We start from the raw sequence: 19,205 nt of genomic DNA on the forward strand, positions 1-19,205 counted from the left end.
TAATTCAAGTTTATTTTAACAAAAACTACACACAATACCAAATTATTAAAATCAACCTTATTGCAATCGTAATACCAGTCAAATGAAACGAATAAGTTAATTTGTTCGCAATGCAATAGACGCGAGGGCAGTGACCTCGCAGCGAGTTTACGTTTTATGGTGTAAAGTAAATCATTAACAACACGGCTTTATTTTGTTAGACATAAGGTTGAAAATTGAACGATGATGATTCTAACACGGTATAAGCCGTATATCGTGTAAGAGATATAATGATTGAACCGTATTACCTTTTATTAAGGACTAAAATAGGTCATGATCGTTGTTTAAGAGACAGGCTTTGAGCACCCATGGTTAGTTAGGTTATTGTATTATTGTCTTTATTGCGAATGAGTTAAGACTTAAAGTCCAATGTTTTGTTTTTATTGAAACAACGAGATTGTAAGGAAGAAATGTTGACAAGACGGAAAGGCATGCTATGGGTTTACTTTTAACTGTAATTTGTGACGTGGCGGATGTGCATTGAAACAGAGCAATGATTTTAAATAGAACTAACGATATTATGAAATATATATGATAATATAAATAAAGGATAATTACGTACAAAAGAGTAATTACTGAGTATCTTAACGGTTCTTTTTAGAATCTACATTTCGAACCGATTGTTGCTTTACGTGCTGGTCTTATGAAATATAGTGTTTAAGCTTAGTCAAGCTTGCGATGCTTAGCTTAGCGATGCGTTCTCGAAAAACTCGTAGGCATCAGTTGGTCATAAGTACACGCATTAATCAAATTAGTTTGACATTTGGCGAGTGTCAAGCGCAGCTGTCAAACACACCAAGATAATAAAGTTGGCGAGTTTGTATTCGATCTTTTGTAGTATGACACTCTTATCCAGTTATATAAATAATCCAAGATTTTAATAGTACTTTTAAAAATACCTGAATACAGTTTATTATGAACTATAAATAGTCAAAGACAACAAATTTCTGTACCTTCTCTCTCTGACAATTAATTTTGTTTTTGTTTGGTATCTCGCTCGGGTTTTGTTTGGGCGTCAGGTGTTGGGCCTATGTCTTTCTCTGGAGTTCAAGCTTACTTTATACAAAATTTCATCAAATTCGGTTCAGCGGTTTGAAAGTGAAAGAGAAACACAGACAGACAGAGTTACTTTCGTATTTATAATATTAGTATAGATGTTATAAATGATCTATAATGTAGTGTGTAGTGTTGTATCACACTTTTCAACTTGTTTCCTACTTTTAATCAATAATTTGTGAATATGTCGATAATGTTTCGAAGATTAATATATCCTTACTAATATTATAAAGGCGAAAGATTGTACGTATCGATGTTTGTTACTCTTTCATCCAAAAAATGACTGAACGGGTTTTAATGAAACTTTAATAAGTAACACATAGTCTATAATATGACAACCAATCTTTAAAATAAGAGCGAAGCCGGTGGTGAAACTAATAAATAAATAAATAAGCCAAGAAAAAGATTCAAAATATTCTATAATGGCCGTACACTAGTTTTTATTAAAACTCTCTGGGTTAACATGTTTCAGTCGTATGTCATAATAGATTAAATCTCTGATATATCTATATAATTATACATATTTGACAAATTTCATCGATTTAATCTACATATTGAGATTGTGAGTATTATGAGTAACTTTAACATATAGACACTGATAAACAGCGTACAGCGGATGCAGTTATACTATGCTTTGTCTTCTTCTTTCGAATGTCAAATTACTTATGACAGATAGAGATAAATCGATGTGTAACTATTCACAGACAGCTTTACTCATAAACAAAGGGGATGATTAGTTAAACAAAGCTGTCTCGTTCACTCGAATGTCAAATCAATGATGACTGAAAGAGAGAAATCTGTGTTTAACTTTTACTTACTAAACAACGTATATTATTAAGCCGTTGATTTAGATAACTTTTGTTATAAATGGTTGATTGTCTCGTCGGTCTAGATGTAAGTCTGTAAATCCTGAGGTCCTGGGTTCAAACCCCAGGACGGGTTGATAAAAAGTTAGTAAGTTTTTTTGTGAAAAATTATCGGTAACAGGTCACATAGCCTCTTATTAGTCGTGTCGGAGGGAACAGAGAGTGCACTTGTTTGCATACACATACATGTGCACTATAATCCCCCGTAGTTGGCTGGTCTCCCATGAGATTAACATGGCAGAAAACGGTCAGGACGACATCATCATTATAGTTGATATAAAAACAAAGAAAAAAATACTTTACTCAAGTGTGTTGGACCACTTATCACTTATTAAGCAAAAATCCGAAAATCTTCCTTTGCGAAACTCAAACTATCTCAATACCAAATTTCATCTAAATTTGTTCAGCGGTTTAAGCGTGAAGAGGTAACAGACAGAGTTACTTTCGCATCTACAACATCAGCATAGATATCTTATTATTTTAATAAATCGTTTATTAAGTATTTTCTAAATCATTCATTCTTATCCTCATCCAACCTAAACCTTTGGTTTAAGTTTTTGCTCGAAACTAATAGTCGAAAATGAAATTACTTATTGTTTTGTTTATAAGGACCATTATTATAAATAACCTCCTTTGTTTGAAGTCGGTTAATAAAGCATGCAATCTTAGAATGTGTGTATGTAGGAACTCATGTCGATGTTTTCAAGCACAGAGCAAGTAATGTATGAGATTACAACCGCGTGATTTTTGAATTTGATTGATATTAGTATTTTCTAATTAATCTATTTATAGCAGAAAAAGCAAATCTTTGTTACTTTATGGTAGAGTTTTTTGAATGTGTGGTATATACCACACACGCATCATTCTTCTACCGCTAAACAGTAATACTAATTGTTTTGTTGCGTTGAAAAGCGAGTGAGCCAGTGAAAGAAACAGGCAGATACACCTGAAGTTTTCATGTTTGGTGGCCCACTGGTGATGTACTGAATAGTTATAAATTCTTACGCCATTGTCTTTGACTAGTCACCACTTACCATCAACTCACCCATTTGTGTCTTACTATTTTAAATTAAAATGCCATTGGTTATATTGGTAAACTGTTGTCAATTATGGATTTTAATATTATGTTTCTTGGATATATTAGACACATTTAAGTAAAGTATTCATGTTTTTTTTTTCTCCTCTCCTTAATGTCATTCACATCTCTTGTTTGTGAGACGTATTTGGCCAATGACGTCTTTATATGAAAGTATCACGCAGGGAAAATGTTCGGTGTGTATTGATGTTTCGTAATAGAACAGCTGTTGATGTCACTTACAATCTTGTCAACATCAGATAAATTATTCGAGAAAAATATGACTCCCTCTCTCCCCTCCTCAAATCAATGTATATATAGAAATATCTGTCTGTTTACGTTCGTATTTAATGCGTTTACGCATCGTTCACGCGATTGAGTTTTAAACTTTCTAATTATTGTTGGCGTTGGCGTGACGGTTTCTGGCGTAGACCATTGACGATAAATAGCTGCCGCGCGAATTTTGTCAGATATTTGCTCAGCCCATATTAAGCGTAGAATATTTTTGTTGCACATAGTACTGAAAGTGTTTTCTTTGATGGGATGAAAACGTTTCTTGGTCAAACAAAAGAAAAGGTAATAAGTAAAGCATGAAATAATTTATATGACGGTAATTTAGTTCCATTGAAGTAAAGATTCTCACCTCCAAAGAGCCCCGCTGGGTCGAGCAGCCCATCTGGCGGCGGCTTAGCAGCCGCGTCGCCTTCTCCGTTCTCCTTGTCCATACCACGCCTGGAATATACAAAATATCATATTAATGTTTATAATCATACATAAACAAGTGTAAGAAAACAAAAAATAATTTTAGAACTCCTGTTTTATTGCTTTTTGATTACGAGTAGGTAATTGATTAAATAATATTATATCGTCTTCAAAATGTATTAAACCAAGTTTTAGGAATCGGTTTTACTTGATTACTAAAGAGAAATAAAACAAAAATAAAAACTTATAAGATGGGCTCAGGTTGAACTAGCATATAGGACCTCTGGAAGCTTTTGAAGACGTTGAAACTCGCCTTGATGTAAATAAATATACATAAATATCATCATAATCTGATTTATCTATTGTCTATGAACGCGTAATAGGATAGATGTCCAAATTATAATTTTATTATATTATATGTATAATATAATAAAATTGAGAGTGCCTGTTTGTAATATTAAAATAATCGCTTTTTACTAAATGCATATGTACCTATGTATACGCGATATTAATAAGCAGTAACTAAGGCTACAACAATAAATGTTTTTATGTTATTTTGTTATGGGCACAGCTAGTCTTACATATAATTTATTTAAATGCAATTTCACAAGTTACATTTAATGTAGATTCTACTGAGAAGAACTGCAAATAATCTTAGTTGACAATTTTTATCACCAATATTATACATATACAAGTAACAGCTTGTAAATATCCCACTGCTGGGCTAAAGCCTCCTCTCCCCTTGAGGTTAGGAGTTGGTTTGGAGGTTATTCCACCACACTGCTCAAACGCGAGTTGGCATATATAATAGTAATTCAATGAAATTACACATATGCAGGTCTCCTCACGATGTTTTCTTTCATCTCCGAGTATTAGAATAATTATGAATCGTGCTTGCCTGGGTTTGAACCCGAGTTCATCGGTTAGGATGCACGCGTTCTAACCTGCATCATCTTGGCTCATATACATATATAAAATAGAATGTATCTATCTTGTATGTAAACCAAAGACTGCAACAACAACTACAAACTTATTCATGATGTATTATAGAAAATAATTTGCCTTATCTATATTAATAATTTCGTGCAGGTCGACGATAGACCCGATCGAGACCTATCCAAAATTATAGATCGTTAAAAAATAATGTCGAGTATAATATTCGCAAACTTCGTACAATCGAGATATTTCGATATTAGTTCCATACAACTCAATGACATGAAATTCGAAGGGCGGCCATGTTTGACGTTAACTGGTGCGTTCAAATAGGTGTGTTCTAAAAAAATATTTCACTGATGAAACTTATTCACAATAAATTATTAATAAATAATAAACCGTATTATAAATTAATAACCGAGCCGAGATGGCCCAGTGGTTAGAACGCGTGCATCTTAACCGAAGATTGCGGGTTTAAACCCGGGCAAGTACCACTAAATGTTCATCTGCTTAATTTGTGTTTATAATTCATCTCGTGCTCGGCGGTGAAGGAAAACATCGTGAGGAAACCTGCATGTGTCTAATTTTCAACGAAATTCTGCCATATGTGTATACCACCAACCCGCATTGGAGAAGCGTGGTGGAATATGCTCCAAACCTTCTCCTCAAAGGGAGATGGGGCTTTAGCCCAGCAGTGGAAAATTTACAGGCTGTTAATGTAATGTAATGTATGTTAATGTAAAAAAAAAGTGAATGTCAACCGTATTTGTTTAGTTCTATTCATGTTACCCGAGCGACGCCGGGTTTCGTCTAGCTTATTTATAAATTTATGCACGATACGCTATTTTGATACGTATGTCATTTAAATGTCATTATTATTGCATTCAATGTTGCATATCACTTTTGACATTTCACGAGCGCGTTCTGCGGTGATCATCGAGTTTATTCTCACAGAATAGCTCTACGGGTGACATATAGCACGTAGAAGCTGTTCTCACTCAAATTCACGACTTAGCTGTGTGTTAATAAGTAATTTATAACTGTAATAAATCAATTTAGATCCTAATCAATACGTAACGTACATAACGTATCCGTCTATATCATTGTGTTTTCCTTCTTGTGTCCGCTGGAGGGAATTCTTCAAGAAATAGTTTTTTCCTGATACTTAGTATAATGTTTTCAATAAATAGTAAAACTTAAACCAGACGATGCAACGCGTATCGTTGGAAGTTTTAGTGTATAATATATATATTTAAATAAGAATTATTAACATTATAATAATGCTTTAAACTTAAAAATCTATTTTCTAAATTTAAAGCGTGACAGATCAAAAATCAAGCATATGGTTTAAAAAAAAAAAGTACAATCTGTAAATTTGAAATATAACCCATTTCTGGTCTAGGGCCCACTCTCACTTTAAGTAGTTGGTTTGAAGCCTATACCACCACATTGCTCCAATGCGGGTGGATTGACATGTGCAGAGAGCACGAGGTGTATTATAAACACAAATTAAAGCACATGAAAATTTAGTGCTTGTCTCTGGGTTTGAACTTGCAATCGTGGATTAAGATGCACACTTCTTACCCACTGAGCCATCTATGCTTTTTCTTTTTTTAAATATTTATATATTATATTTCTTACTAGTTGTCGCCCGCGCCTACGCTCGCGTTTAAGCGTGTCGGTTGTCATGTGTTGGGCAGAAAAAGTAGCCTATGTCCTTCCTTGGGAGTTCAGGGTTTGGCAGTGAAAGAGCGACAGACAGACAGAAAGAAAGACAGAGTTACTTTCACATTTATAATATTAGTATAGTACTAGTATAGAAGTATAGATTGTTATATTTTTGTCCAAAGGATCGATAGAGGAGTATTCTTGCTACCATTGCACGCGGTCATGATTTGTACATTATTTTGAAAAGGTATTCATATATAATTAAGATCGCAATATTAATAATTCTTATGTAAATAAATATATGAAAGTTATCTATTTCTATTTTAATAATTTCAAAGCAACCTTTCCACTAGTTCATTGGTTATTTTCGTATATTTGTATTTTTACTTCCTTTAGAGTTCAAGATGCGTGGGTTGATTACATTAGCTTCTGATATTGAATAAGTTTAAGAGTCACTCGTGATAGATAGCAAAGTAAAAACTACATTAAGTTAACAGTCTATAAATATATTTACTGCTGGGTAACGATTTACTTTGAGGCGGAGCTTAGTCCACCATGCTACTCCAAAACAGGTTGATGGACATGAGTGGTTGCCACTAGGATATCTCGCCCTTTTTAGTAGGTATATTATGCTTTTGGCTGGTCAATAGTTTAAATTGAAAACAGATGAAACTGTCGCAATTACTTATCCGTAACGAGCAGCATCTTTTGTTATGTATGTTCGTTTAATAGTTCTTTCTTAAAGGCATTATAAAAAATACATATGTTCCTTTATTAGTATTCATTGTAGATAAAATACATTAAAAGTCATTGCGAAATATATTATATAACAAGCAACAATAGCTTAAAATAAAACATCCAAAACGCGCTCCACCACCGGTATGAAGTTATGTATATGGGTGTAGTATTTTTTTCAAGTAGCTATTTAAAAAAAACCATCTCAATTATGAATACAATTTATAAAACATTTATAGAAATTATTAATACTCCTACTTACCCCTCCAATTAATCTTTAAGCTCGTGCTAAGAGATGAGAATAGCTACAGGTACCAGAATCGAACCTGCGACTTTTACATCGATAGGTGGCATGTAAACCATTGCGCTATCGATGCTTTAAAAATTGTAACACGAAGTTTAAATTCGCAGATATAATTCATATTCATTAAACGAGTAGTTCGCTTCTATAAATAATGAAATCTTTGATACTTTTAACTTTTCCAATATATAAATCACATGATAAAAATACATAAACAAATGCATATTTACTGCACAAATGATTAATAGGATAAGTGAACGTGGTAATTTTTATGCACGATATAAAATAATTAATAATTAAAATTGTAATTGATTAAAATGTCTATGTTATTTATGATTGAAGGGAAATTGTAATTATTACAAATTACACTTGGTAGAGTTTAGTAGAGCCGAGATGGCCCAGTGGCTAGAACGCGTGCATCTTAACAGATGATTTCGGATTCAAACCCAGGCAGGCGCCACTGAATTTTCATGTGCTTAATTTGTGTTTATAATTCATCTCGTGCTCGACGGTGAAGAAAAACATCGTAAATAAACCTGCATGTGTCTAATTTCAACGAAATTCTGCCACATGTGTATTCCACTAACCCGCACCAAACCTTCTCCGCAAAGGGAGAGGAAGAGGGAAATTTACCGTCTGTTAATGTAATGTAATGTGAAATACTCGGTAGGATCTATATTCCAAACCGATTGCAGATTAAAAATGAATATGTTAATATTCAATAACGTTCCAACAGTGCTTGTAAAAACTTACTCGAGTAAAACCTTTTTTAATCGAATTTAATATTCATCACATTATCATAAATATTTATGACCACAAATAAACGTAGTCCGAAATTTGTAATCTTTAAAAGTATTTCATAGGCTTTTTTGGTTCATCCCTTTACATATATATAACATAGTACGTTTGTCTATGTATAAGATTGAGTGGCGTGTTATGAAACAGTATATACATACAGATACATGTAATGTTATATATAGTAACATCCTGTAAATTTCCCGCTGCTGGGCTAAGACTTCCTCTTCTTTTAAGGAGAAGTTTGGGAGCATATTCCACCACGCTGCTCCAATGCGGGTTAGGGATTCACATGTGGCAGAACTTCGTTGAATTTAGACACATGCAGGTTTATTTACGGTATTTTCCTTCATCTCCGAGAACGAGATTAATTATAAACACAAATTAAGCACATGAAAATTCAGTGGTGCTCGCCTGTATTTGAACCCGCAATCATCGGTTAGGATGCACGCGTTCTAACCACTGTAATAATAAACATATATTAATTTGTCTATGTATACGATTGAGTAGCGTGTTATGAAACCGTATAAAATACATAAACACGTTATGTTATGAATATGATACTAAAAACGACAGTCAAAGAAACGCCCACTTGATCTTTCATACACTCAACGCCAGACCAAATTTGGAAGTGATTAGACAAGTTTCCAAACACGACATCGACTGAACAAACACGACGAGATAAAATCTCTTTAAGAATAAGAAGCGAGTCAAACGAGAGGGAATATAGATTTTTTTCTTAAGACATAAAAAGAAGAATTTTACTGTCTATGTCGATATTATAAATGCGAAACTCCGTCTGTCTGTCTGTTACTCTTTTGCGGCTAAACCACAGAACCGAATTTGATGTAATTTGATATGAAGCAAGCTTGAAATCCAAGAAAGAACATAGGATACGTTTTATGGCTAACACCTGAGCAGCAACCCCTTAAATGTGAGCAAAGCAGCGGGCGTTTGTTATTCTACCGTCAGAGGGTGACCGAATGAAATTATAGGTAAGGTTCTAAGATCGATGTAAGAGGTTAATTATTTCAATGCCAGTTTATATACAAAGGCAAAATTAGCAGTGTTTTTATTTATTTCAGAATATAGAACCTATTTAGAAACAATGTTATTTAATTACTTTCCTGAATGCATTTAACTTAACACGAACTATACGTGGCTTTTCTTACTAACTAAAATTTCACACAGTTGTATAGCCAATCCCAACCCATTAAATCAACATTTGACATCAAATTGACGCGATGTCATTGGTCGAGAGCTTGAATAATCTATTTTTTTTTTTTTTAATTTGGTTTTTATTTGTGCCGTGAGGGCACAAATTATTTCGCAAATATCACGAGCGAAATTATCTATGGTATTGTTTATCTATGGATTTGCGAAAAAATTGTGTTTTGTTTTTCGACGTTGTTAGTATCTAAGAGACGGCTATTCTGTAAAATCTCACTTCGTATCTCACTCAAAATGTTGCAAAGCGACTTAAACGATACGCTATTTTCGGGCGTGTATCAAAATATTAATTACTGGCTGTCGCCCAAGACATCGCTCTTGTCTTAGGGGGTTGGTCTTCAAGTGTTAGGTTAGGTAAAAAGTAGACTCCTTCCTTCGAGTTCAAACTTGCTTCATAATATATTTCATTTAATTCGGTAAATAAGCAGATAATAATTTTGCATTTATAATATTATTATAGGTAACAGTAAATGCCGCATATTACTTTCTGACATTTAACAATCGTGTTCTGCGGTGAGTTTCGAATTTGTTATTACAGAATAGCTATACAATGACTGTTGTATTACTCATACAGAGTAATTCTGTCTGTTGATATTGAAGCTTACATAAACATCGCGAAATGTAATCTTAAAATATGTTTTAAATTCATCTCATTCAATCAATCCACATATTTGAGCGTGGTGGCATAAGCTCTTTACCTTAATAGGAGAATGAGGTATGTGTCCAGCAGTGCGATATTTACGTATTGTTACTTTAAAACTAAGTATCCCGTATTAATAGGTCCGTAAGGTCCTGATTAAAGCTCACTTTCTGTCATGTACACAATACCTTCTTAAATAAAAGTGATTCCGAAATTAAACACAAAATATACAGTACTTAACATATTACTTATACTAGCGACCCGCCCCGGCTTCGCACGGGTGCAATGTGGGTAATCCCTTATAGATAGACAGATACCATCGCGGACTTTTTTGAAGACCGTTTTAAGGTGTACAATTCTGAAGTACATTATTTTGATCTATCTCGTAGGGTTCAGCCAGCGTTTACAATGTAAGCGAAAAAAATGTATAAATTTACGACATCACATTAGAAACTTTTAAAATTATCAGTGTTACTTAACTATATTGTCTATGTATTATATACAAAAACCTTCCTCTCGAATCACTCTATCTATTTAAAAAAACCGCATCAAAATCCGTTGCGTAGTTTTAAAGATTTAAGCATACAAAGGGACATAGGGACAGAAAAAGCGACTTTGTTTTATACTAAAAAAAAAAAGTAAAGAAAAGAAAGTAAGCAAAAAGAAGATTATACACAAAAAAGAAATAATATTGAATAATAGACAAATAAAATCACGAATAAAAAAAAATTTAATATCGACAATATGAATCCGGACAATCACTCGATACGCGAAATAAATGACTAAGTATTAACAAATGTAAAGACATCCGAGATCTGAGTGACCGGCGGGTTGATGACCCCTCATTGTCTCAGCTTTTACCCGCTCAGAGAAACCGAGGCACCGTGAGAACGATATTGGAACAAACGTAGCCGTTTAGGAAGTACTCGCTAGTCACTATTCATACTAAGAACTCCCTAAATGTTTATGGGCGCCTGGTACTTTTAGTTGGTAGACTTGTTTGAATTTCATATCTGTCTGTTTGTTTTTTTTTTTTTTTGTGTGTGTTCAATAATTAATATATTTAATTCTGATTAATATTGATAATTGATATAATACATATAAATCATTTACTAAATAAACTAGTTTGTTCATTTACTTTATTCCTAATTCTGTGTATATTTAATGGTTCTGATAAATAAGTTTATTTTTACGAGTTACATACAAATAGGTTAGGTTAAAAACTCTGTACATCTCTTTATGGCTGGTTACAATATCTTACTAAAACATTTTTTTTTTCTTTGACTTTTTTTTTATAAACCGTCTATTTTTAAGTTATTTTATGCACAGACAATAAATACAATGTACGAGAGACTGAAATATTACTGCGATCAATAATAAAAAAGTACGTCTACTATAAACACTATTAAAATCAGTTCTTCTTTAAAGTCGCAAAGACTAAAGGCGCCATGGTTATTTAAAAATGATAGATTTATTATGGCGGGGAAGCGTTGTGCGTTCGCGTAAATATAGAATAAAAATGTTGTTAAGGAAAGAAAGCCGTTACAAAATATAAGTACGAATTAATTCGATTTATTATACGCAATATAAACTCTATTCAAAATAAGTGTCAAGCGAAATCCGCTTACAAAATTAGCTGGGCACAGGATCGATATATATACAGCTTTACGTACTACTAATAAACATGTATTATATTTAAAAAAAGAACCTTTACTTAACGTACGAATATTATTTGTCTTGCTTAATATTTAAAGGTTAAGAGAGGTCAAGTACAATGACATATTAATTTACCCGTTTTTTTTTTTTCGTTAAGTGTTCACTCACTGCCGCGCGAAACGTGGAGGGCCACGTTAAATGATCGTGCATTAAGAAATATAATCTAATTTGTGTTTTTTTTCTTTAGTTTTATATTAGTCATCACACACACTAAGACTTGATGTAAGCCCGACTGTCACTCAACTAATGCACGCAGATAAGAATTTATCGAGGAGGATCGAAATTATTTGACAGAAAATTACTTAAACACTTTTAGATTTGAGCCTAGGACTTTGGTATCTGCAAACCTTACGCCCAGCCATTTGACCATAGAGGCAATCTAATTTTATTAGGTAACAATAAACTGTAACAAATCTATATAGTAACACTTGCTGAACCTGCGGCTTTACACGCGCGAAGGTTACAAAATTTTACCTATAACACACAAATTTATTCCCTCGAGGGGTGAATTAAAAAATAGAATAGTATTATATCAAAATCAGTTGAGCGGTTTAACGTGATACGAATACCTATATAGAATTAGTACTCATAGTTTGATAGGTACGACTATTGTAACGATGGAAGATTATTTAGATTTTTAAAGGCAAAAACATAATAGCTATCTAGTTATCAACATAATGACCAGTATACGGAATGAGTAATGAGTCCATTTCTGGTCATATACCACAAACCATCTTTGCTTTCACCTCTCATTATAAGTTAAAAAAATCCATACAAAATGACAAATTGAAGTAGAAAATAAAGCCTAAAGAAATATTAAATAAAACTTTAGCAACCCAATAGCGTATAAGTTGGCAAGCGATCTGAAAGTCGCAGATTCAATTCCGACCCTCTCCATCTTTCTTAGATGAAATTTGACTTTTTCAGACCCTTTATTTAGTTAGATGAAACATAAATGTTAATAATATCTTCAAGGTAACGCTGTCGAATATATATAGAAGGCGTCGATGTATCCAACGACTTCTTGAACGATTACTAGATTCTAGATAAGATTTACAGACAAGCTATTATTACCATGAAAAGACATTAAAGTAACTTTTCAACGATTTATAATCATTGATTTATAAATAGAAACGAATTAACGATAAATAATCTATACTAATGATTTTTCAATATAGGAAGGCGAACTTGCAAATAAGCCACCTGATGGTAAGTGGTCACCACCACCCATAGACATAGCTCAGTAAACATTAAACATTCCTTTTATATTCCAAATGCGCCAACAATATTGGGAGCTAGGATGTTATGTCCCTTGTGCCTGTAGTTACACTTGCTCACACACGCTTCAAATCGGAACAAAACAATACTGAGTAATGCTGTTTGGCGGTAGAATGTCTATCTGTCTGTTACGGTGCCACAATCAAACCACTGCATGGAATTTGATGAAATTGTGTATGAACCAAGATTGAACCCCAAGGATGGGCACAAACTATATATTATAAAACCTACGAGCAAAGCCAAGGTGTATACGAAGGCTCAGGTTGTCCAAATGTTAGATCAATTGTCTGTGTGGAACTGGTTTACAAATACTAAGATACTTTTATTATTACAGTTTACTGGGACTAAGTGCCGCACTTAATTCGAATAAGCTAATCTATATTCAAAGGTTGTAAGATCATTTTCTCCCATTATTCAAACAATAGGTATGTTTGATATTTGTATAGTACTTGTATTTGTAATATATTTAAATTTGATATATGCTTTTCAAGTAATTTCTTAATTTACAATTGATGGTATGTACTAGAAAAGTTTTCTGAAACGCATTGCATCTTATGGTATAAGTTTTATGTAAATTGGTTTAGTATATTTTTCGGTTAGGCCAATGCTTTGTCTCTACGTGTAATAGTGTACTTTAAAAGATATGAGGTTTTAACTAAAACTGGCTGTCGCCCGCGGCAGCGCTCGCGTTTTATGAGTTGGTCGTGAGGTGTTGCAAGAACCCTATGTCCTTTCTTGGAGTTCAAGCTAACTTCATACAAAATTTTATCAAACTCGGTACTCGTATATTGACCATGAGCGACAGACAAACAGACAGAGTTACTTTCGCATTTATATTAGTATAAATAAAAAAATAATTATGTAAAACAAATCAAGGTTTTTTTTTTTCGATATTGGTTTCCTGTATGTCAATGACATCGATATAGAAAATTAAATCGAGGAACCATATCAATAAGATGACGCATTAAGAGACCGGATGTTAAGTGATGTAGTGAATATATATCAATATATAACCGGTATAATAATATATAACCGATCAAATTGTTACTTGGATACGAGAATTTATTTTATATTACGATAAACTTTAAGTGAAGTGTTACCATTATGTTATTTTGTCAAATCGAATCCAATCAAAGTAATCTCTTTATTGTACACAAACATAAGAAAAATGCCCAAGAGGACTTATCGATAAAACAGCGATTTCTTCCAGGCAACCTTTAAGGTAGAGGAAAGAAACAAAGGTAAAAAGGGTGTACATAGCAGAGATAAACCATTATATATAAATTTGTCTTTGTGTAAGGTTTTAATTTAATATATATATTTGTTAAAATTTCTTTGTATTCCGCATAAAATGTAAAACATTGCAGATTATTTAAGTTGTTTAAAAATGTTAATTAATAAATTAAGTTGATTTTTACCCGATCCATTTATGTTTCGATTATTGGATGTTAATTTGACTAAATCTGCGATAACCAATCAGAAGCATTGGCCAATCACATCAACTATTGGATCATAGTTGAGCACGGCGGGTTAACGACGGTCACTCTGGCTTGAGCGATCATCGAGGACACAGCTCCAAAGTGAAATAATATATTACAATTAATGTAAGTAATAACAGTGTTGAATTCAACTGGCCTAAGATCTTTTTATTAGTAACTTTAAAAAACTCCATACGTTTCACGCTTGCTTCGTTCTAAATTTTATCAAAGACGTACACACACATTCACTGTAATGAAATTAGTATAGATTATTAAAACCGTCTCGTTTGCCTGTTGGCCAGCCTAATCAAAATCAAAATATACATTATTCAAGTAGGCTTTTACAAGCACTTTTTAGTCGCCATTTAACAAAATATATTAAGTAAAGCTACGACCGGTACGGAATGTAGATTCTACCGAGAAAAACCGACAAGACACTCAGTAGTTACTCTTTTTCAAGATTTAAAAATACAGTCGTGTTAGTTAAATACAATTATATATGTATGTAATATAATGCAAACAGATTTATTAAAATAATTAAGTTACATTAATAAAAGTGTATGATGAAATGGACCACGAATATTCTCGTCGTATATATTACATAATAAGCATTTTAAACGTCTTCCGAACTATTTTCAGTCGTTTCGGATTCTTGTCCCATTGGACAATGCGTGCAATTGTTGTAGCACACACTTGTACATTTTAAATCGGTCAGGTAATCATCTTCATAGTGATTAATAATAGCTAAATAAGCAACATAACCGCAGAAGTTAAATCGTAAAAAATGTAACTCGTATAATTTCGCTTATGAATTTCATAATAATATAAATTATTTATTTTCATTTTAAATATATAAAGTACGGCTAAAAATCATATATTATCATAAGGGTATTCGTTTATTACAACGGTAAGCCGCCTTATTGGTGCAGTGGCTCGATATTGGGTATTATTTTACTTGGTGGCAAGACTTTGCGCAAGCCCGTCTGCGTCGGTACCACGCACTCATCAGATATTCTACCCCCAAACAATAGTACTTAGTATAGCTGTGTTCTAGTTTGAAAGGTGATTGAGTTAGTGTAACTACAGGAACAGGGGACATAACATCTCAGTTCCCAAGTTTGGTGGCGCATTGGCCACCTAAGGAATGTTTAACGTTTACTGGGGTGACCACATATCATCAGGTGGCCCATATGCTCGTCCGTCAACCAATGCCATAAAAAAGGCCACAGTTCTGAGCTCATACCCCAGGCCACTAAAATTTAATGGGTTTTTCTCAAAAAAATCTCAGTAAAAGCCCGAATATTGGAAGTTGAAAGTGTGCCTCGATTTGCCGTCTCATCGGATGTTGAGTGACGGAATAGAGCTTACATGTGTTTGCGCATATGTGCGCTATTTGTCCTGGGTAGTCAGCTGATCTCCCATGTGACCGCGGTGACCGAAATCAGCCGGACAATCATCATAAATAAGTATATTTGTTGTAAGATAGCCTTCCTTCTACAGCTATATTATTTAACTAGCTATTATAATTGTTTGTCCTGTGGTTAGCTTCGAAATTGCAATTTGAAATATATACAAGGAAACTGTATTAAGTGCTGGTAGCTCAACTGCCAGACTAACTAAATAAAAGAAAAAAAAGTACTTATCGACCCCAATAATTTAGCAAGTTAAATCATAGCTCGTATTAAACTCTAGAGATAAATGCTTACTACTAAACACGGGTTTTTTATGACGTATCACGTCTTAATAATATGATTTTATTTGCGCGTATAAAAGGAAAAGATATTTTTATATATAAACAATATAGGATTTAATTTTCCTTCCGAAATTCCGATAACAGTTTCGTCGACGTTCAAAACGCCATTTTTTCGCAAATCCATAGTGAATATTATAGATTAATCATGCTCTCGACCAATGACATCGCGTCAATTCGCTGTCAAATGTTGTTTATTTGGCTTTTCTCTTATGTTATGGTTGGAATAGAGTATAGATTGGACCCCCTACATTTACAAACACTTCTATAATATCAGTAAAGATATTATAATTATACTCAACGGAATCGTACATAACAATAACATATAATTTACGTGTGTATGTATATATATATATATATAAGCGAAATACCACTTACTACCGGTTACTCACGAAATCTCAGAAATTATAACACCTACAAGTTTTGAAATTTGGCAAGTAGGTTCCTTATAGGGTATAGACATCCGGTAAAAACTTACGAAACTAAGGGGGTAAAACGAGGATTGGAAGTTTGTGTTTTATATAGCCGCATGTTCAGAGCTAGTATTTAGATTATATGTGTATATGTATATGTTATGGTGTGCGTGATTTTTTTTGTATTTATTTATTAAAAGAAGACAGACAGAAAGTGTTACAGATTGTCACTATAGAAACTAACTTTTACTTGCACGCAAACGTCACATCAATGTCCTTTGTGCCTGTAATTACACTGGCTCACTCAGCCTTGAAACCGGAACACAGCAGTACAAAACGCTGTTTGACGGTGGAATAAACGATGTGTGAAACCAACCAGAAATACCTAACCTACTCAAACAGGTTCGAACATAGCCTCACCACCTAGTGATTCGGTGTGTTATATTTTATTTTGTATTCGTGATTTTCGTATAAGAAACATGGATTTAATTGTATACGTATATAGTATATAAGGTCCTGGCTTCAAACCCCAAGTAGGGCCGATAGAAGTTATTGGGTTTTTCTATCGAAGAATTCTTAGTAACACGGATTCTGGAAGTTGGAAGTAAAGGTACAATTCCGTACCTCGGAAAGTAAGTAAAGCTTGCCGTCTCCTCTGATTGTGAGAGTGAAGGAATAGGGAGGGCGCTTGTGTTTACGAACTTACTACGTACACTAATAGATACTATAGTACATTTATTTCGCGATAACTACTGAGTTTCTTGCCGGTTCTTCTCGCAATCTGCATTCCGAACCAGTGGTGACTTCACTTAATATAATTTGTTAGAATACAAATCAAAAGTCCTTGTAAAAACCTACTTGAATAAAGTATATTTTGATTTTGATAATGGCGCCATGGGGCGGTGAGATTAAGTACTTATGGGACCACCCTCGTATGTCCTGTATTATGGCTTCTATCCCTGTGGCCAAAATCGGTCAGGACGACATCACATAAGCTATGCTAAGTAAACTTCTTAACCGTTCATGAACCGGAACCGGTGCTAACTTGTACATTATATTTAATTCTGTAACATTCGACTCAACAGTGCCTGTAAGTGCCTACTTGAATAAAGTACTCTTCAACTCCCAATGCAAAGGGGCTTTTATAGTTTAACGTGTATCTGCGTCTGTCTGTGAAGTTTATAAACGGATGAACCAATTATGATGTAGTTTTTTTTGTTCAATAGATGACTTTATCATGTTCATAGCTATGATTATAAAAAATCTATACAGCTTAATTTCATCAGTTTTTAGTTGATAAACACATTCTACTGGTCTGACCGCTTCATTATGTACCTGTTACTCCAATCCTAATGCTGCAACAGCATCGTCATCATTTTGTAATAAGATTTTATATATATACATCCAAATCACATCTGTGTACAAAACAATGATTCTTTAATTAATAAATTTCCAAGAAATCTATGATAGTTTATCGCATTGATATTTATAGCTTCCCACTGGACACTTGTCCTTACGACCAATTTATTACACGGTTACTATTTATAAGTTATAAGATATCAAATAAATTTAATGTCGCAAGCTGATTAAATGAGTTGTATATTTACATATTGCCGTTTAATGTTGCTTCACGGCTCGAAATTTTCATTACGGACTTTATCTTTAAGTTATTTTATATTTGTCTGTGTTCGCGATGGTCACATTGATGGTTTAAAGCATAAGCAGCCAGTAAATTTCCCACTGCTGGTCTAAGGCCTCCTCTTTCTTTAAGGTTGAGATTTGGAGCATATTCCACCACGTTGCTCCAATGCGGGTTGGTGGAATACACATGTGGCAGAATTTCGTTGAAATTAGACACTTGCAGGTTTCCTCACGATGTTTTCCCTCACCGCCGAGCACGAGATGAATTATAAACACAAATTATGCACATGAAATTTCAGTGGTGCCTGCCTGGTTTTGAACCTGAATCAACAATCAATCATCAAATAAAAAAAAATATTATTATTATAACAGTTTTTATAGAATGAATTAAAATGAAATGAATGAAAAGGGCTATGGAATACTTCAATATTTAATTCAATTACAATCGGTTTCGTTGTTTAGAGGCGATAATAGACTTTATTTTAGCATACACCAGCTGAACCTGCGGCTTTCCAGCGCGAAATTTATAAAACAAACTTCCAAATCTCATTTAACCTGGTTATTAACAGATGTCTTCACCCTATAAGGAACCTACTTACCAAGGTATTTAGGTGTTATAGTTTCTGAGGTTTTGGTGATTAATTAGTGAGTAGTATTTCACTTTTAAACATATATAGATCTTTATATAATAGTTGTCATGTCATTCTGACTGATTCTGACCACGGCGGTAATCTCAAAGGTGATTAGACAACGTAGGTGCACTGTATTCCGTCACTATTACAATACGAAGGGACTTAAGTCCGGCACGATTGAAACGAATTTAGGCATAGGATCACTTGGTGGTAGGGCTTTGTGCATGCCCGTCTGGGTAGGTACCACCCACTCAACA

General features: G+C 33.7%; 1 protein-coding gene across 7 annotated transcripts in view; it reads right to left on the reverse strand.

The window, feature by feature from the left end:
• LOC125074411 overlaps positions 1-19,205 on the reverse strand; it is a 115,424-nt gene that overhangs the window by 52,593 nt on the left and 43,626 nt on the right. For all 7 annotated transcript variants that reach the window (XM_047685740.1, XM_047685744.1, XM_047685742.1 and 4 more), the window contains exon 3: positions 3,680-3,768. In XM_047685740.1, the coding sequence (XP_047541696.1) occupies positions 3,680-3,761 (82 nt within the window). In that variant the 5' untranslated portion in view covers positions 3,762-3,768. The remainder of the gene's footprint in view (positions 1-3,679; positions 3,769-19,205) is intronic.

The sequence above is a fragment of the Vanessa atalanta genome, chromosome 27, assembly GCF_905147765.1.
Source record: "Vanessa atalanta chromosome 27, ilVanAtal1.2, whole genome shotgun sequence".
Lineage (NCBI taxonomy): Eukaryota > Metazoa > Arthropoda > Insecta > Lepidoptera > Nymphalidae > Vanessa > Vanessa atalanta.